At 36.1% G+C, this 18966-nt stretch overlaps 1 protein-coding gene across 2 annotated transcripts in view; it reads left to right on the top strand.

Annotated features, from left to right (window-relative positions):
• Positions 1-4: 4 nt before the first annotated feature.
• The window catches only part of DNAH8 (dynein axonemal heavy chain 8), a 263980-nt gene continuing 245018 nt past the window's right edge, over positions 5-18966 (top strand). For both annotated transcript variants that reach the window (XM_070514986.1, XM_070514987.1), the window contains exons 1-6: positions 5-156; positions 893-1082; positions 1987-2150; positions 8064-8240; positions 10459-10572; positions 16804-16911. In XM_070514986.1, coding sequence (XP_070371087.1) covers positions 46-156; positions 893-1082; positions 1987-2150; positions 8064-8240; positions 10459-10572; positions 16804-16911 — 864 coding nt within the window. In that variant the 5' untranslated portion in view covers positions 5-45. The remainder of the gene's footprint in view (positions 157-892; positions 1083-1986; positions 2151-8063; positions 8241-10458; positions 10573-16803; positions 16912-18966) is intronic.

Genomic DNA, 18966 nt, shown 5'->3' with positions numbered 1-18966 from the left:
TCAGAATGTGGTCGAACTTTTGCTGGAGTAGCCAAAGGGGCAAAAATGATGAGGTTGTATATAGACAGCGCAGCCCCAGAGAAACTAAAAGGCGTTTGTATATTTTTTGTTCGCTGTCGCAATGATGTTGCTATAAATAATAAAAATATTTATGAGGTATGTTTACATTTTTTTCAAATATGTACTTGACTTTTTTTTTCTGGTTTTACTGAGATATAATTAACAATAAAGGTGTACAATAAGTTGATTTAATACTCTTAGATATTGCAAAATGATTCCCACCGTAGCATTAACTCTAATACCTCCATCACCTCACATGATTACCATTTCTTTTTTTGGTGATGACATTTCAGATCTACTCTCTTAGCAACTTTCAAGTATATAATACTGTATTGTGAACTATGATCACCACGTTGTACATCAGATCCGCAAACTTAGTCATCTTATAACTGAAAGTTTGTATCCTTTTACCAACATGTTTTCCATTCAAAATTCTGGGCACAGGCTAATTTGGTTGCTCTCTCCCTGGACTGACAGAGTTTTTCTGGACCCTTTTTCATGGACAGGACAACTTTGAACTGAGAACTTTCTTTAGGCGGGAGACTCAGTTTCCTTTCCCTGACGTTGTGTGGGCTCCAGGCCATCTCTCCTTCCCTAAGCAGAAATTAGAGCACCGGGGAAGTGTCTGCTTGTTGAGCAAGCATGTGAATGGTTAAAATGGGGGCACAATAAGCGTTGGTGGATTTTAGAACTTTAATATCCACAACCACTTGTTGCCCTAACAGTTTATAAAATATATTGTCTGTGCTTATTGCAATGGAAAACAGGTTATGATCCACACTTCTTTAATGGGATTGGCATGTAAAATAACATTTGAACACCACCCTTTCAGGATGTACTATTTACTGTTCTGGATGCATCAAAAGGACTCCTAATTGGGATTAGGAAAATGCTGGCAAATATATTTCTACCAGCTATTCTTGCAACAAATAATTGGGGTGCTTTAAACCAGTCCAAGCAAGGAGAATCTGAAAAACACCTTTTCACTGAAACCATCAATAGATACCTTTCATTTTTAGATGGTAAGTATAAAATTTAATGTTTAATAAATTACTAAAGATGAGCAAATTAACTATAAGATAGGTTATTAAAAATAAGCATTAGAGGAGCCTGCCTGGTAGCATAGTGGTTAAGTTTGTGCTCTCTGCTTTGGTGGCCTGGGGTTCTCGAGTTCGGATCCCAGGTGCAGCTTGTCAAGCCATGCTATGGAGGCGTCCCACATAAAGCAGAGGAAGATTGGCAACAGGTATTAGCTTGGGGCCAATCTTCCTCACCAAAAAAAAACAAAACAAATTAGTGAAAAAAAATTCCATCTTGTAAGAAGATGTTAATCAAAATAATTATGAGACCCAGAGGAAAGATAGCAAATCATTAGAACCTCTCTTTCCAGGGGTCTTTGCAGGAATAGGATTTTTTATTTTTTCCTTTTCTCCCAAAGCCCCCCGGTACACAGTTGTGTATTTTTAGTTGTGGATCCTTCTAGTTGTGGCATGTGGGACACTGTCTCAGCATGACTTGATGAGCGGTGCCATGTCCACACCCGGGATCCCAACCAGTGAAACCCTGAGCCACCGAAGCAGAGCACGGGAACTTAACCTCTTGGCCATGGGGCCAGCCCCAGATATGTTTTCTTTTTTATTTTCTATTGTAGCAAGAGGATTCTCTTTCTATATTATTTGTGAAAAATTTCACCATATTAAAAAATATATACTTTATTGTGAACTTTAAAAAATATATTATTTCATATTGTTAAAATATACAATTTTTATTAACAAATCATGGTCACAATCTAACACTCAATTGGCATTATATTTCTATAAAGTATTAGAACTTTAACATTTTCATAATTACAACTTGAAACCACACATTGACATTTAACCCTTTGACATTAAACACCTCTTCTCAATACTAATTTATCCCTTTTAGGTGCTATAATAAGTATTGAGGGAACAGTTAAGTTAAAGACGATAGACAATGTTGATTTTTCCAAACTGCATACCTTTGAAGAAGTGACGGTCGCAGCTAATAATTCAGAAACTGTTCGTCAGCTAGAGGACGTGCTGATGATATGGTACAAACAGATCGAACAGGTGAGCTGCCTCGGGTAATTTCATCAGATATGAGCTGTGGTTCTCATCTGTGTCCTAGTCATTGCGTTTTGTCCCTGAGAGTAAAGGGAAGAGGAGTTTTGCAGATTCTTTTATGAAACTCAGCCTTTTCTTGGCTCTCGTGCAACATCATTGTTCTCTACGGACCACTTAAAATCAATTTTGAGATATTTCTCAGTTCAGGGAGGAAACTGTACCAATATGGGTTTAGAAGGAAATAATGAAGAACCAGGAATAGCCAGCATTTATCTCTAATACTTTGTTTATTGTATGTGCTCTTCATAAGAGAGAAAGAGGACACAATAGAGAGACTATAGCCACAGTGCTAGACGCTAAATAAGGAGCTCTTGGTTGATCAACAGAATTGTCTGTGTTGGCAAAGAAGTTCAAAATAGGCTCATTCGTATCAGTACTATAGTGGCAAGTCTGCAACTCTGTGGCCAAATAAATTTTCTCTAGTGGTAAGAAAAGCAGTGATAAGAATGAGATATACGTCAACATTCTGAGAGGTGCCAATTTAGTCTATCAACACTGCCAAAAGTCAGATGCTATCTAATTTCCTTAAACTGAAAGAGGACCTTAGGAGCCAACTCACTGATCTCTAGTGCATACGCACAGGACACTGGAACTAGAGAAGAAAATCTTCAGTTAAGTGAGGACTAGGGGAGAAAAATCTTGACCAAGCAAGAGTTAGAGGAAAGCGTTTCTGATCTTGCCTCTCTTAGAACTATGCTGGAAGGAGGGAGATGCAGTTGGAGGGGAAAATTGGAGGACTTTGGAAATTCCACCAAGGCCTGGAGTGCTGGCCACAGAATTTGCTTCCTGGTGTCCCTAGGTAAATGAAGTGGGTAACTGCCCACGGGAGACCTCCTGCAGCCACCTACTGTGTCACTGGAGGAAGGGAGAGTTGTAACCCAATGTGGAAATCAAGCTCTGTTCTACACCATGGCTGAGGAGATCCTCTCCAATTATTATGACCAAGTGATATAGATCTTCTTTCAAAAAATGAGAGAGCAAAAGAAAATGACTCGATATAAGGAGATTTAGCAACTTGAAATAAGGAAATCAAGTTGAGAAAATTCAGTAAATGGCCTACAATTAAGTAGAATCAGTGCAGGAAATGGGAGAAATCTTTAAAAAAATTATATATACAACAAACCTTGACCTCTTGTCATACACAAAAATTAATTCAAGATGGATCATAGACATAAATATGAAAGCTCAAACTAGAAAAAGAGATACATGCAACAACATGATGAATCTCAAAAACAGGGTGAGTGAAAATAGCCAGTCTTAAAAAAGTAATGTTAAAACAAAAACTGTAAATGTTCCAGAACATAATGTCAGACTATATTAATATGTTCTTAAGCAAGATACAAAACCCAGAAGCCATGAAAGAAAAAACCAACAGATTTGACTACTAAAAAAAAATATAGTAACTTCCATATGGCAAAAACCACCATAAACAAAGTTAAAAGATAAATGACCTTCTGGGAGAAAATATTATCAGCATCTATAACAAAGAGTTAGTATCCATAATATATGAAAAACTTAAATAAATCATTAAGAAATGGGCAATTTAGAGAAAAATGGGCCAAGGATATGAACAATGCTGTTCAAGAAAAGTATGTGGAGATGTTTGACCTGGAAAAAAAGAGGATTTAAGAGTGACGTTATGTCTTCAAATATTTGATGGGATTCCATATGAAATTAAACTTGCACTGTGTGGCCCTAGAAGGCAGAAGTAAGACCGGAAAGAGTGTGGTGGTTATAAGGAGAGAGATTTTATCTTGAAATCAGGATAGCTTTCTCACAGTATTCCCCCCTCCCCGAAAATGGAATGTGCTGCATCCCTGGAAGTATCTAATTTGAGGCTGGATTACCATCTATGAGTGATGGTGGAACAGGAATTAAACATCAAAAGTGATTTAAATCGTGTAGGCTTTCAGCCATTTAAGACAAGTTTAAATTGTGTCCAGTATCTCTGTTGAAGGACATGGAGAAGCTTGTAATGAGGTTAGGAAAGAGTTCCATAAACCATGGTTAAAATTAAAAGCATTTCATAGATTAAAGATAGAACCATCCTGGGTTTGAAAAATCAACTATGTATTTTATCTCATTTGTGTTCTTAAAAATTCTATCAATTTGGGGCCAGCTCTAGTGGCCTAGTGGTTAAGTTCGGCATTTTCCTCTTTGGCGCCCGGTGCAGACCTACACTACTTGTCTGTGAGTGGCCATGCTGTGGCAGAAGCTCACATACAAAAAAAAAGAGGAAGACTGGAGGCAGCTGTTAGCTCAGAGTGAATCTTCCTCAGCAAAAAAAAAAAAAAAAAAAAAAACCCAGAAAAATTCTACCACAATTTAAGTTATGAAAAATTACAAACAAAAAAAATGGAAAATATAACAAACACCCCTGTAACTACCACTGAGGTTAAACAGATAGTACCTATTGCCATATGTGCTTCAGATCTCTTATTTTCGCTAAAGCTTCCAATGCTTTCCTCTCCTCCCTCTATATGAACACTATTCTGATGTTGTCTCCTCCCATTCCCTCAAGTTTTACATTTTTATTGCATTTGCATATTTATAAGATTTATATTATATAAAAATAAATTGTATATATAAATTATATATTATAAAAATATAGAATATGTATTTGTGGTTAAAATCTTTACATAAATGGTATAATACCATGGAGCATCCTTTTACAGCTTTTTTTTTTTACATCCTTTTTCCCTCCTCATTTAACATTCTCTTTCACCCATGTTGATACAAGTAAATTTAATTTATTCACAACTCCTGTCTGATGTTCCTCTATGAAGAAGTCAGTTTATTATGTATATTTTCAGACATTTAAGCTATGTCTAGTATCCTCTGTTTAAGGAGGTAGAGAAGTTTATTCATTCATTCCCTCAGAATAGGGGATGTAGAATGTTTCTGTTACTGGTGCCCTGGGTCCTTGTTGTCCCCCAGGATAGAAATCAAAAGAGACAATAAGCAGGAGTGAAGAGTTAGAAAGTTTATTAGCTTGTGCACCAGGGAGCCAGTCATGACAAAGGGAAGAAGGGAGAGAGAGAGAGGTGAGCGGCTCCTCCACTATTAGCCATACTGTGGGGTTTTTAGCAGGCTGCAGCAGGGGATGTCTTCCGTCATGGCATGTAGAGGTGGCGTTGTGTTTGTGCCTGTGCTGTCTGGCAGCATGTTGCTACGTGTATCATTAGCATGCTAGCTCTCCACCCCTGGGTGTGATTTTTTCTATGGTAGTGAGGCAAGAGGTCACTTTCAGCCAACTCCTGGGCGCTAGGTTGCATGTGTAAGCCTAAACCCGGGAAAGTCCCAAGGCTGCGGAATGTAGATTCTGGTGGTCTCTATCTGATTCTCCTAGCTTGCCAATTGGTTAGGGGCCTTATCTTGTTGGGCCAGGGGCCTTGTGGCTTCAGTGGTGGACAGCCCTATCTCGTTAGGCTGGTTCCTGTTTCATTTCTACTTTTTATTGCCGTTAGAAACAACAATAGTACACATTCAGTGAATATCTTTGTTCAGGTCTCCTTTGCACGTGTTCAAGAGTCTCCCATTTCTTCAAATCTTTCCTTACACTTGGGGTTGCCAGATTTAATCATTGCCAGTATGTTGGGTGTGCAGTGAGGTCTTGATTTCTTTTGCATTACCCTGAATACTACTGAGGTTGAGCATATTTAGTGGCAATTTCGGTTTCCTCTTTGTTGTTCCTCTTTGCCTGTTCTTATCCTTCATCCAGTTTTCTTTCAGATTGCTCCATGATGTCCTGCTGAATTGGTAGAGTTTGAATAATATCTGGATGCTAATCCTTTGTCGGTCCCCATTGTGGCCTGCATTTTTATTTGAAATAGTGTCTTTAGTCGTGTGAAAGTTCTACATTTTAATGTAAACGTATTAGTTACAAATGGTAATCTAGCCTCCATTTAGCTACCTTCAGTCCCTAGGAAATTTGTGCTTTTTGTGTTTTATTTAGGAAACCCTTTCCTGCTCCAATGTTATGAAGATATTCTCCTAAATTGTTTATTTATTTTACATAGTGAAATATATAAAAATGAGTACAATAAAAGAAACAAATTATTGCAAAATGAACACCTGTGTAAGCTTTGCACAAGTTAGGAAATAGAACATTACCAGCACCTTACAATCCCCTTGCATTCCTCTTCCCAATTTTAACTCCCATTTCTTCCCCTCTAGTAGCAACCACTTTCTAGACAATTATGATCTTCAGCTCTGTGCCTTCCTTTATAGTTTTATCCCTGTGTCCTATGTTTTTCCTTAAAAGTTTTATCATTTTATTTTTAACATTTAGGCTTTTAATCCATCTGGAATTATTTTTGTGTATGTGTATAATATAAAGTAGAAATCTAATTTTGTCTTTTTTCTTATAGTTAGCCAATTGCCCCAGAACTGTTTATTTAATAGTCCGTTCTTTCCTAACAAATTTGTAATATCACCTCTGTAATATATCAAGTTTACAGGCCCCTTTGTCTATCCTACTGGTCTACTTACTTGTTTTTTGTACTCTGATCATGCTGCTTTATTTTCTGTAGCTTTTTACTAAATCAACATTTTGCATGGTGAGTCCCTTTCTAATTTGTGACTTTGCCAATTTTATTTTTCATTTTCGATTCTTGTACCTTTTGTTTGCTTTATTTACCTTGTTCTGGGACCTCATTACTAGGTCAAATAGAAGTGGATGGTGATAGTGGCAAACTTGTCTTTGGTTTTAAAGTGATATTTTCTATTTTTCTTCAAAATTGCATTGATTATTTCTGGTTAATTATTCTTCCAAATTAATTTTAAAACTAGTTTGTCAAATATCATGAAAAACCCTGTTGAGATTTTGATAGGAGTTTCATTGAATGTATACGTTAATTTAAAGAAAATTGCCATCTTTATGTTGTTGAACTTTTCCATCCATGAATGTGATATATCTCTCCATCTATGTAGGTCTTCTTTTGTGCACTGAAAGTAAATTTTCTAATTTTCTCCAAAAAGATTTTGCACGTCTTTTGTTAATCTCTAGATATCTTGTCATTGTTATTTTTAATTAGTTACTTTTTTTAAGATTGGCGCCTGAGCTAACATCTGTTGCCAGTGTTCTTTTTCTTTTCTTCTTCTCCCTAAAGCTCCCCAGTACATAGTTGTATGTTCTGGTTGTTGGTCCTTCTGGCTCTGCTATGTGGGATGCTGCCTCAGCATGGCTTGATGAGTGGTGCTAGGTCCACGCCCAGGATCCAAACTGGTGAAATCCTGGGCCACCAAAGTGGAGCATGCAAACTTAACCATTTGGCCATGGGGCTAGCCCCTATCCTTGTTATTATTTGTTATAGCAAATGCTGTCCTTTTAGAAGTTGCATTTTCAGATTGTTGGATGGCTTGTGAAGAAATGCTACTAATACTTATGTATATATAAGGCAACCTTACTGAATTGTTCACTTTTATTGATTGTAAAAGTTTGTCGTCAGGTATTCTTGAATTTTTTAAATGTGGCAACTATATAATTTGTGACTTTGCCAATTTTATTTTTCATTTTCAATTCTTGTACCTTTTGTTTGCTTTATTTACCTTGTTCTGGGACCTCATTACTAGGTCAAATAGAAGTGGATGGTGATAGTGGCAAACTTGTCTTTGGTTTTAAAGTGATATTTTCTAAAATTTCATCTTTAAGTATGGCATTTGCTGTAGATTTTTGGTAGATACTATTTACTATGTTAAAGAAGTTCCTTTCTATTCCTAGTTTGCTAGGAGTTTTTAACATTGTTCAGTGTTGAATCTTATTTATACTTTTATCTTTCTTTGTAAAGATGCAAATTATGCGGTTTTAACAAAGAAGAAAGTAACATTTCTACATCCTGTGGATTTTTTTGATTGCAGGTACTTATTGAGAGTGAACAGATGAGAAAAGAAGCTGATGACTCAGGTCCACTCACTGAATTGGAACACTGGAAACGCATGTCAGCCAAATTCAATTATATCATTGAACAGATTAAAGGGCCAAGTTGTAAGGCTGTCATAAACGTGCTTAATGTTGCACATTCCAAACTGTTAAAGGTAAAAGACCTTTTATTTGAAAGTTGAGTATACTTCAGAACAACCAACCGGAAAATTATCCTTCTTGAACTGCTTTTTTGCATCATATATCAGAATCCTGTATTTAGAAGGGTTAAACTTTGAGTAAGCCTTTCTCATTTTCCACAATTATTTCCAGAAGAGGCAAAGGAAGTATAGAAATAAAGATTTATTTCACGCAGCAATTTTGACAGTCCTACTATGAGATGATTGCTATTTATTTAAAAATTGTTTTGGAAATTGTATACAGGCTCATTGAGGTAAAGAACTATATAGAAAGTCAAAAGCAAAAATGCCATCTCATCACATGTCTCATTCCCACTATTCCACCTCTTTCCTGGAGGTCATCTTTACTAACAGCTTGGCTTGATTCTTTCAAGGTTCCTTTCTTTTTCTTTATTCTTCCTTTGAAAAAAAAATATACATAATACAAATAATGCATGAATACTGTTTTTTTTAAATGAAAGATTTAGATAGTACAGATGAAACAGGTCTCTCTTAATTACACATCTTACCACCCTATAACTCCTATTCCTGAATGATAAGCACGTAGAGACAACCACTGTTTTCTATTTGACTGTATTTGTTTTTAATACACCTTGTGTGGCGTTTATATATGAGCATGCCAGGTACCTATGAAATTACATAGTTTTGTTTTGTGTTTGTAGTTTTTTTAATTACATAAATAGTGTCATACTGTGTTATTCTTCAACTCTTTCTCCTCCCAATAGCCTATCTTGCAGTTATACCTGTCAGATCGAGCTGTGTGGTTTTCCAAAATGTTAATGTACCAGGTTTTATCTAATTATTTTCTTGTTTTTAGACAGTCATTTCCTTTTTTTATACAATCTTGAGATATAATTCACATACTATTCGTTTCTCCCATTTAAAGTGTACAATTTAGTGGTTTTTAGTATATTCACAGAGTTGTGCAACCATCACAATCAATTTTAGAACATTTTCATCACCTCAAAAAGAAAACCTGTACCCTGTAGCTATCACCTCTCGTCTCCACCTGTTCCCCTCTCCCTACCCCAGCCCTAAGTAACCACCAATCCATTTTTTATCTCTGTAGATTTGTCTATTTTGGACATTTCATATAAATGGAGTCATATAATATGAGATCTTTTGTTATTGGCTTCTTTCACTTAGTGTAATGTTTTCAAAGTTTATCCTTGTTGTAGCATGCAACAGTACTTCATTCCTTTTCATGGCTGAATAGTATTCAATTGTATTGATGATATCACGTTTGTTAGTTTATGGACATTCGGTATTTCCACTTTTTGGCTGTTATGAATAATGCTGCTATGAACATTCTTGTACAAGTTTTTGTGTGAAAATATGTTGCCATTTTTCTTGAGTCTATACATAGGAGTGGAATTTCTGGGTCAAACGGTAACTACTCTATGTTTAACTTTTTGAGGAAAATTGATCCTTTCCTATATGTTCACAAACATTGCTGCAGTTAAAGCTTCTATGTGCATACATGCAAGTATTTCCCTAGGGTGTATACTCCACAACTTTGTCAATACTCCTTATGAGTTATTTATTTATTTTTTTTTTGCCAATCTGACATGTGGAAAATGGCTTATTGTATTTTGTCTTTTCCTTATTAATAGTGAATTTGTGCATCTTTTAAAGTTTATTGGCTATTTGCATTTCTTCTCCTGTGAATTGTCTGTTTATATCTTTCCCCCATTTAAAAAATTTCAGGTATTGTTTGGTACCTATTCTAAGAGTTCTTTATTACTGTGACTATAAATCAGTTGTCATATGTTTTGGGTGAGGCAATCTGCCATAGTCCCTGAGCATCTCCGCACATTCTTGCTGGATATGAAAGTTCACTCTGCTGATAAGAATGTTTTCTTGGAATAATGATCTGTTTTAATAACTTGACCCATTCTTGAAGACCCAGAGTAATGTAATGTCACAAATAACTAACCTACAAAAGTCACTCCAGGTGGAAGCAGGTCTGGTTTAAGTCTGCAGACAGGATGCTAACTGCAAATGGGACGAGGCTTCATTCAAGTTGTTTATAATAACTTTGTCTGAAGATAAGAAAAAATATATCAACCACATTTAAATTTCTACTATTTTAGTATACTTGTGATTAGGAAAGATAGCTTGAATTTCTTGATTAAACTTTAGCACCCTGAGATATTTGGATGTTTCATAGAATTCTTATACGTTTTTTTCTTAGAATTGGCGTGATTTAGATGCAAGAATCACTGATACAGCAAATGAATCAAAGGATAATGTCAGATATTTGTACACTCTAGAAAAAGTGTGTCAACCTCTCTATAATTATGACCTAGTAAGTATGTTTTTTAAAGCGTAGTTTAAAATACTGATGCATTTTAAAATAACTTTAATAGATGTGTATTGGGAAAATCTTATACTTCAGAATAGTTATTTATAAGATATATTTCCTATTATATATCTACAATGAATTATAAACTATATTTGTTATTTTAACCCACATTTAAATATGTAGCATCATTATAGGTATAATCTCATTTGTGAATTGAGAAAGACAAACATATTAGTTATCCATTGCTGCATAACAAATTACCCCAGAACTGAGTGGCTTAAAATAATAGGCATTTATTAGATCACACTTTCTGTAGGTTAGGTATCCAGGCACAGCTTAGCTGAATGCTTCAAGGTCTCATGAGGCTGCAGATAAGCTGTTAGCTGGGAATGTGGTCTCATGTGAAGGGGAGGCTTACTGGTGGAAGGTTCACTTCTGAGCCCACTCACGTGGTGTTTGGCCTCAGTCCCACAACATGTGGGCCTCTCCACAGGGAAGCTCACTTTCCGTAGGGTAAATGATCCAAGAGTGAGCAAGAGAGAGTACCCAACCAGCATTACCCTGAGACCAAAGCCAGACAAGGACACTACAAGAAAATAAAACTACAGGTCAATATCCCTGATGAATGTAGATGCAGAAATTCTCAAGAAAGTACTAGCAAACCAAACTCAGCAGCACATTAATAGAATCATACACCATGATTAAGTGGGATTTATTCCTGGGATGCAAAGATGGTTCAACGTACACAAATAAATGTGATATACTACATTACTAGAGTGAAAGATTAAAATCATATAATCATTTCAATAGATGCAGAAAAAGCACTTGACAAAATGCGACATCATCTCATGATAAAAACTCCCAACAAATTGGGTACAGAACGAACATACTTCAACATAATAAAGGCCATATACGACAAACCCACAGCTAATATCATAATGGTGAATAGTTGCAAACTTTTCCTCTAAGATTGGGAATAAGACAAGATTGCCCATGCTCACCACTCCTATTCAACATAGTACTGAAAGTGCTAGCCAGAGCAATTAGGCAAGAAAAAGAAATAAAAGGCATCAAAATCAGAATTGAAGAAGTAAAATTCTCTGTTTGCAGATGTGCTATTATACATATACATGTACATATACCAAAAAACTGTTAGAACTAATCAAGGAATTCAGTAAAGTTGCAGGATACAAAATCAGCATACAGAAATCAGTCATGTTTCTATACACTGACAACAAAACATCTGAAAAAGAAATAAAGAAAATAATCTCATTTACAATAGCATCAAAACCAGTATAATACTCAGGAATAATTTAACCAAGGAGGTGAAAGATCTACACGCTGAAAACTGTAAGACTTTGATGAAAGAAATTAAAGAAGACACAAACAAATGGAAAGATATCCCATGTTCATAGATTGGGAGAATGAATGTTATTAAAATGTCCATACAACACAAAGTCATCTATGGACTCAATGCAATTCCTATTAAAGTTCCAATGAAACTTTTCACTGTAGTAGAAAGAAGAATCCTAAAATTTGCATGGAACCACAAAAGACTCCAATAGTCAAAGGAATCCTTAGAAAGAAGAACAAAGCTGGAAGCATCACCCCTCCTGAATCCAAACTATGCTGCACAGCTATAGTAATCAAAGCTGTATGATACTGGCATAAAAACAAGCATGTAGACTGATGCAACAGAATTGAGAGCCCAGAAATAAACCCTTGCACATATGGCCAACTACACTTTGACAAAGCAGACAAGAACACTTGGTGGGGAAAGGATAGTTTCTTTAATAAATGGTGTTGGGAAAACTGGATAATCACATGTAGAAGAACAAAATGGAATCCTATCTTATACTGTTCACAAAAATTAACTCAAAAGGGATTAAAGACTTAAATGTTAGACCTGAAACTCTAAAACTCCTAGAATAAAGCATAGGTAAAAAGCTCCTTGACATTGGCTTTGGCAGTTTTTTGCACATGGTACCAAAAGCACAAGCAACAAAAGCAAAAATCAACGAATGGGACTACATCAAACTGAAAAGCTTCTGAACAGCAAAAGAAACAATCAACAAAATGAAAAGGCAACCTGTGGAATGGGAGAAAATATTTGCAAACCACATATCTGATAAGAGGTTAATATCTAATATATATGAGAAACTCATACAACTCAATAGCCAAAAAACAATCCAATAAAAAATGGGCAGAGGAACTGAATAGACAGTTTTCCAAAGAAAACATTGAAATAGTTAACAGGTACTTGAAAAGGTGCTCAACATCACTAATCATCAAGAAAATGCAAATCAAAACCACAATGAGGTTTCACACCTGTTAGAATGGCAATTTCAAAAAGAAAAGAGCTATCGAGTATTGGTGAGGATGTGGAGAAAAGGGAACTCTGGTGCACTGTTTGTGAGAATGTAAATTGGTGCAGTCCCTAGGGAAAAACAGTGTGGAGGTCCTCAAAAAGTGGTGCTATGTCCGCGCCCGGGATCAAAACCTGCGAACCTTGGGCTGCCGATGTGGAGTGTGAGAACTTAACCACTATGCAACCAGACCGGCCCCAAAACTGTCCTTCCTTTAGATAGAGAGAGGAAGGCAGGGAAATTTAGTGGGAGTTAGTATTTGTTGAGAACTTAGGGCAGTGTTTCCCAATTTTGACTGAGTGTTGCCTCTTTTTGTGGATCATTTTTAGGCAGGAGATATGCTTAGAGAGTGATATTTTAAAAGATTAAAGGTTATTGTAGGTATTGTACTACATGCTTTCCATACATTTCCCTTCTATTTGCAAACAAGCCTCTTTTTAAAGATTAGCAAACTGAGTTTGAGCATTTCTACACCTATACGTGGTGGGACCGGATTTGAATCCAGCACTCTGTGGCATTATGTGTTGTGTTTTTTCCCACTTCGCTATGCTGCTTCTTCAAGGTATTCTCTAAGTTAAAAGGCTCTCAAAATAGTTTATGTTAGTGTCTGCTACACATGTTCAGCAGTCTCCATTCTAATTTTCAGAGAGATGGTCAAATCCTCCACATACATGGCACTGTTGACCATATGGCTTAGTTGACCAAAATTTTGGGGGAAGAGTAAATGCTAGTTTCATCCTACAAGCAGGGAAAGGGAAAGAGTCTATCTCCCGTATCACTGAGATTTGGAGAAGAGGGACATTTAGGGACAGTTTATAGCCATTCCAACAGGACATTTGTAGCTAAGGAGTTTAATGTGGATGGAGCGGGAAAGATGTGGGGTTGAGTCCTGGGCAGGTGCGGTTCGTACTGCCACGTGGGAATCCACCCTCCAGGAGGAAGCACCATGAGAGAGGATAGGAAGACTTCTCAGAAGTAGTTTTGTAATTGATTCTATAATTAGATGATGGACTTTAATTTATTTAAAACTTGTTATTGTTTGCAAAGATTTATGACTTTTTAAAAACTTCCCTCTCTGTTCACTTTTACTCCTAGTACCAGCAACTGGACTTTTGTTGGGAACTTTTAAAATTTGTTCCACATAAGAACATTTTATATCACTTCTTAGGTGTTTCTGTGTACATGACCATGAGTAAAGAAAATCAAATTATATGGTGATGGAGAAATATGGCTGTTGCTTGGCTCACTCAGTGGCTCAGTGACTTGATTTCAGCTTTACAACATGTGCAATTAAAATTCATGCCTGAGAAAAGTTAGGATTATCACTTCACAAGCATTTGGGGTTACTCACAAGAGCTGAAGATGCAAATACTAAATACACCTATACCCAAACCCTACTCTACAAGGAGTACCTGCAAGTAGCTCTTGATGTAAAAAATAATAGATGAAGTGAATATAGCAAAATGTTAACAATTGTCAAATCTAGTGATGGGTGTAGGTGGTCATTATACTATTCTCTGTGCTTTTCTATATATTTAAAGCTTTTCATTATAAAAAAAACTTGGAAGAAAGATAACAATGCTTTTTATTATCAAGACCTCTAAATTTTAAGGCATACTAATTTTAACTTCTTGGTTCAAAAGACTTGTTTAAATTCATATGATTTTCAGATCTTTTAGTTCTGGTGTTCTTTTCATCCTAGTAATTTAAAAACTTTGTTCAATTGCTTTAGCCACGGATGTACCTTATTATTATTACTATTATCATTATTTTGTTGTTATTGAGCTTTTCATATTCTCTGATGTAGGAATGTTTCAAGTATTATCTTTTCAAATTAAAGAAGTACTGGTAGAATTGAGTCATAGAATTGCTTCCCCCTCATACACCCACTATTTGTATAGTTTCAAAAATTCTTTTTTCCTCATTTTCTTTATTCTTATTAAAAGTAGCCAGCAATTGTTGTTTAATTTGTAACTGTTAGTTGAGCAGGAAAATTGCAGAGGACTTATGCTTCCATTTCTCATTCAGAAGTTTTATGTTTAATGCTTCATTTTACCATCCTGGTATTGCACTTTAGGCATATCTACTGTTATATATTTTATATATAGAATGTCTGGAAATGTGTAGATAAGTAAGAACTGATTGCTCAAGGATCTACTGTTACAAATAATGATGTTGAAAATTTGGATAAAGGACATTTTCCTGATGGACCCATTTGATACAGTGTCAGCCTTCTTCGCTGGGGTTAGGGGTACTTTGTAGACTTGCCATATTGAGGGTGGAAGGGACTCCTCCTAGGCATATTTTTATTAGAGTGTTTTTGATCTACAGATAACGCATATAATATGAATTCTGACATACAAAGTTAACTACAAAGTAATGATGTCAATTTCCATAAGCCACATAAAATTGATTTAATTATGTCTTAGTTACACCTTATACTGGGGCATATAATACACTAGTGGTTGTTCCTCCTGGTTTTATTTATTCCATCACCATTAAAAAAATCTCTTTATACGTTTTATATTGTCCTAGAGATTAAAAGGCAAGTTCCTTGAGGGCGGGAATGGCATTGACCTTAGCTGTCCTTCCTTGTGATTTACATCATGGTTAAAAGCAGGTTGTCAAAATCTCAGGCACGTAACTATGTTTACGTTTCAGCTGTGGGACCTTGGACAAGGCATTAACTTCCCTTCCTTTCTATTTTCTCATTTGCAAAATGAGAATAATCATAATACTTTGTTTTATAGGGTCTAAGACGCACTTTTTTTTTTTTCACGTTTTAGTATCTCTGTACTCAGAGCACACCGTACAGGCAGTTGAGTTTTATGAATCATTGTGGATGTGACTTGACACTATCTTAGATCATTAGTTCTCTCCGTGAGGGGTAGCGTTAGTTTGTGATTTGTGATTTGTGATGCAAATTCTCAGGGGAGTTTATTTTCCCTTCCTCTCTAGGAGCAAGATGGGACAGGTAAGTTTTCTTGCTATCTTTTTCTCCATGGGTTCTTTATTTCGTGCTTACCTTCACAGAGGGGGTATAGCCAATTGGAGTTAGATTCCCCATCTTGGGCATTTTTTTCCTTTCTCAGTAGCAGGTAAAGAAATAGCACACTCTTATAATTAGTGATGTTTTAGATCTGATGAAATCAAACCTACCTTAAATGTCCAACATGGATTAAGGTAATATGTGAAGCACTTAGCCTAGTGCCAGGCACATAGTGAGCAATCAATATACATTAGCGATTGTTTTGTATCTCTGTTGCTCTGCACGGTTCTACTTGTCTCACTTGTTTGTGTGCGTCCCTTCCCGTCTGCTGTGACCTCCTCCGGAATAGATTCCCTATACTCGAATTTCTCCCAATATCCTCAGAACCTGGTGGCACTTAGTAGGTTTGCTGAAAGGTGAATTGAATTAAGCAAACATGATTTCTAGTCTGATCTTTGCTTTTAACAAGCTCTCTGACCATAAGTAAGTCACTTTACACCTCAAGGTATCAGTTTCTTCATCTTTAAAAAGAGCAGCTTCAACTAGTGGTCTTTGAAATCACTTTCACCTCTAAAATTTTATTTTAAATAAACGTAAGTTTAGATGTATACAGAAAAGTTGCAACAATAGTACAGAATTCTCTTCACCCAGTCTCTCCTTTTAATATCTTGCGTTATCTCGGTCCATTTGTCAAAACCGATCTCCTTTTTTCTGTTTCCAGGATCCAGTTTGGGATACCACGTTGCATTTAGTAAAATATGACCTTAAGATTAAACTGTTATTCTATTTTATGTATGTTTAGAGTTTGAATGTTAAAAGATATTGGCTATTGAAACTATAAAGATATGATGGAATTCACTTAATATATTTCAATTTTAGGTTTCCATGGCACATGGAATACAAAATTTGATTAATGCCATCAGGATGATTCACAGTGTGTCAAGATATTATAATACCTCAGAGAGAATGACTTCACTGTTTATCAAGGTAAGTTTCCAAGGGAAGAAATCACACAAGTAACCACGTGAAAAAGTTAACAGTGCTTTCCCTCTGATCCAGAGAGGGGAAATGGGAAGTGTGGGTGTCTCTCAGAATTCTGGATTTTAGTGCTTCCTGTGGACAAGAAAAGAAAGGTGTTGACTGGAGTCAGTTGTACCTAATTGAAGGGTTATCTTTCTCTTTGTTGGAAGTAAGCCCTCAGCCTTTTTGTTTAAATGTAGCTGGTGATTTTCTAATGTATTCATTCAAATAGGTTTGCTTAAGAGCTGAGAATTGTGTCCACTATTAACAGTGCTTCTTCAGCTACCCCCAACAGCACTGTGCTTTGTGTAATGTCTTCCTGTGTAGCGCCGTATGGTTAATTACTTTAACTAATTTGAAAAAACATCCAAGAAACACATGAATAGAATTGCTTTGTAAATGATTCAAGTAGAACATAAATATACAAAGTAACAGTCACATTTCAACTGTTTTTTTTTTTTTTAAATCTAAGGTTTAATTACATCGTTATCTATGCCCTAAAGGAGGCAAGAACCTTAGGATTCTTCCCTGTCGCTTGTCTCTCTCCCTGTTGCATATGTCCCACATTGAGATTTCTAGTTCCATATTATTGTTAATATTTTTCGGCATATGAATCAACAAGTATTCAGACTAAAATCTAAGTATTGCTAGTTTCTTTGATCACCTCTGTTTTGTGATTTCCATATTTCTTTCGTTGAAAAAAATTCTCAAGTAGTTCTTTTAGAGAGGGTCCATGTGTGGTGAACTTCCTGAATTCCTGCATGTCTGAAGATAGCTTTATTTTGTCCTACCACTCAAATATTAGTTTGACTGGGATTCTAAGTTCAATATAATTTTCTCCTGGAGCTTTGAAGATATTGTCATGTACTATCCAGTATTACTGATGAGAAATTTGATGTTAATCCGATTATTTTTCCTTTGTAGGAAACCTGTTTTATTCTCCCAGAAAGCTTTTAGGATTTTTTTCCTTGATCCTTGAATGTCTAAAGTTTCAAAGTGATGTGGTTCTTTTTATATTTATCTTTTCTATACTCACTAGGTTGTTTTAATCCAAAGACCGTAGTCTCTCTTCGTTCCTGGGAAGTTTTCCTCTTTTGACTTTGATTATTCTCTCCCCTGGAATCTAACTTTTCTTTTCTCCTAACATTTTTTTTTGACCCATCTTTGTTCTTTGACCTTTGGCTCTCTTATTTGCTCTTCGTTTATATCCAATTGCTTGTCAGTTCCCAACAGAATTTTTTATTTTGACAATAAAAATGTCAAATTCCAAGTTCTTAGTTGTTTTATTTTCATCATGCGAAATCCTCTCATATATTTCTCATAAATTTATTTAGTTAAAAAAAGTTTGAAAGATTTTACATATGTCTTTTCTATATTTCCTCTTTGTTGAGTTTAATGCCTCTGTAGCCGTGTTCATTTTCTCCAGTCGTGAGGTAATTCTTGGTTGTCCGCCCATCTTTGCATTTGAGACTCCTAATTTCCCTCCCTGCTCTGTTTGCTGTAATCTGACTCTTGTCGGGGAGGGCTGGGACTTTCTGTTGGGAGGGGAATGTGCATAGCGTTTTCTCTGATATGTCCTCTTGGGGTGCAGGAGCTGTCTGGGGCGTGGCCACACCTCTCCAAAACTGTGGTTCATACCCACGGCTATGTTCTTTTGGCATATGTCACTGTTGCCTGCTGTGCAAGTTGATCCAGATTCACTGTTCAGGGTCACAATTGAGGGTCACCTCACATTGTCTCTCATCTTGGAAAATTTCCAGCTGTTTGACTGTTCCACCTTCTACCTTCACAGTATCCTTCTTCAGAGCTGGGTTCTGGTTTTCTCTAGTCTTTTTTTTTTTTTTTTCCCCTGTAGATTTGATCCTGTGTGCTTTCCATATTTTAGGAGTTCTCTAAAATTTCTGTGCGACAGCCTGCTATCTTGATCTAACCTCCTGACCATTTAAATAGCTGTCTTGGGCTTTTTTTTTTTTCACTATTTTTGGGGATGTGAGAAGTGGTTAACTTTATATTTAGTTTGCA

This window comes from Equus asinus, chromosome 8 (genome assembly GCF_041296235.1).
Source record: "Equus asinus isolate D_3611 breed Donkey chromosome 8, EquAss-T2T_v2, whole genome shotgun sequence".
In the NCBI taxonomy this organism is placed as follows: domain Eukaryota; kingdom Metazoa; phylum Chordata; class Mammalia; order Perissodactyla; family Equidae; genus Equus; species Equus asinus.
Note: the sequence above shows the minus strand (reverse complement) of the source record. Positions and strands in the feature narration are given on the sequence as shown.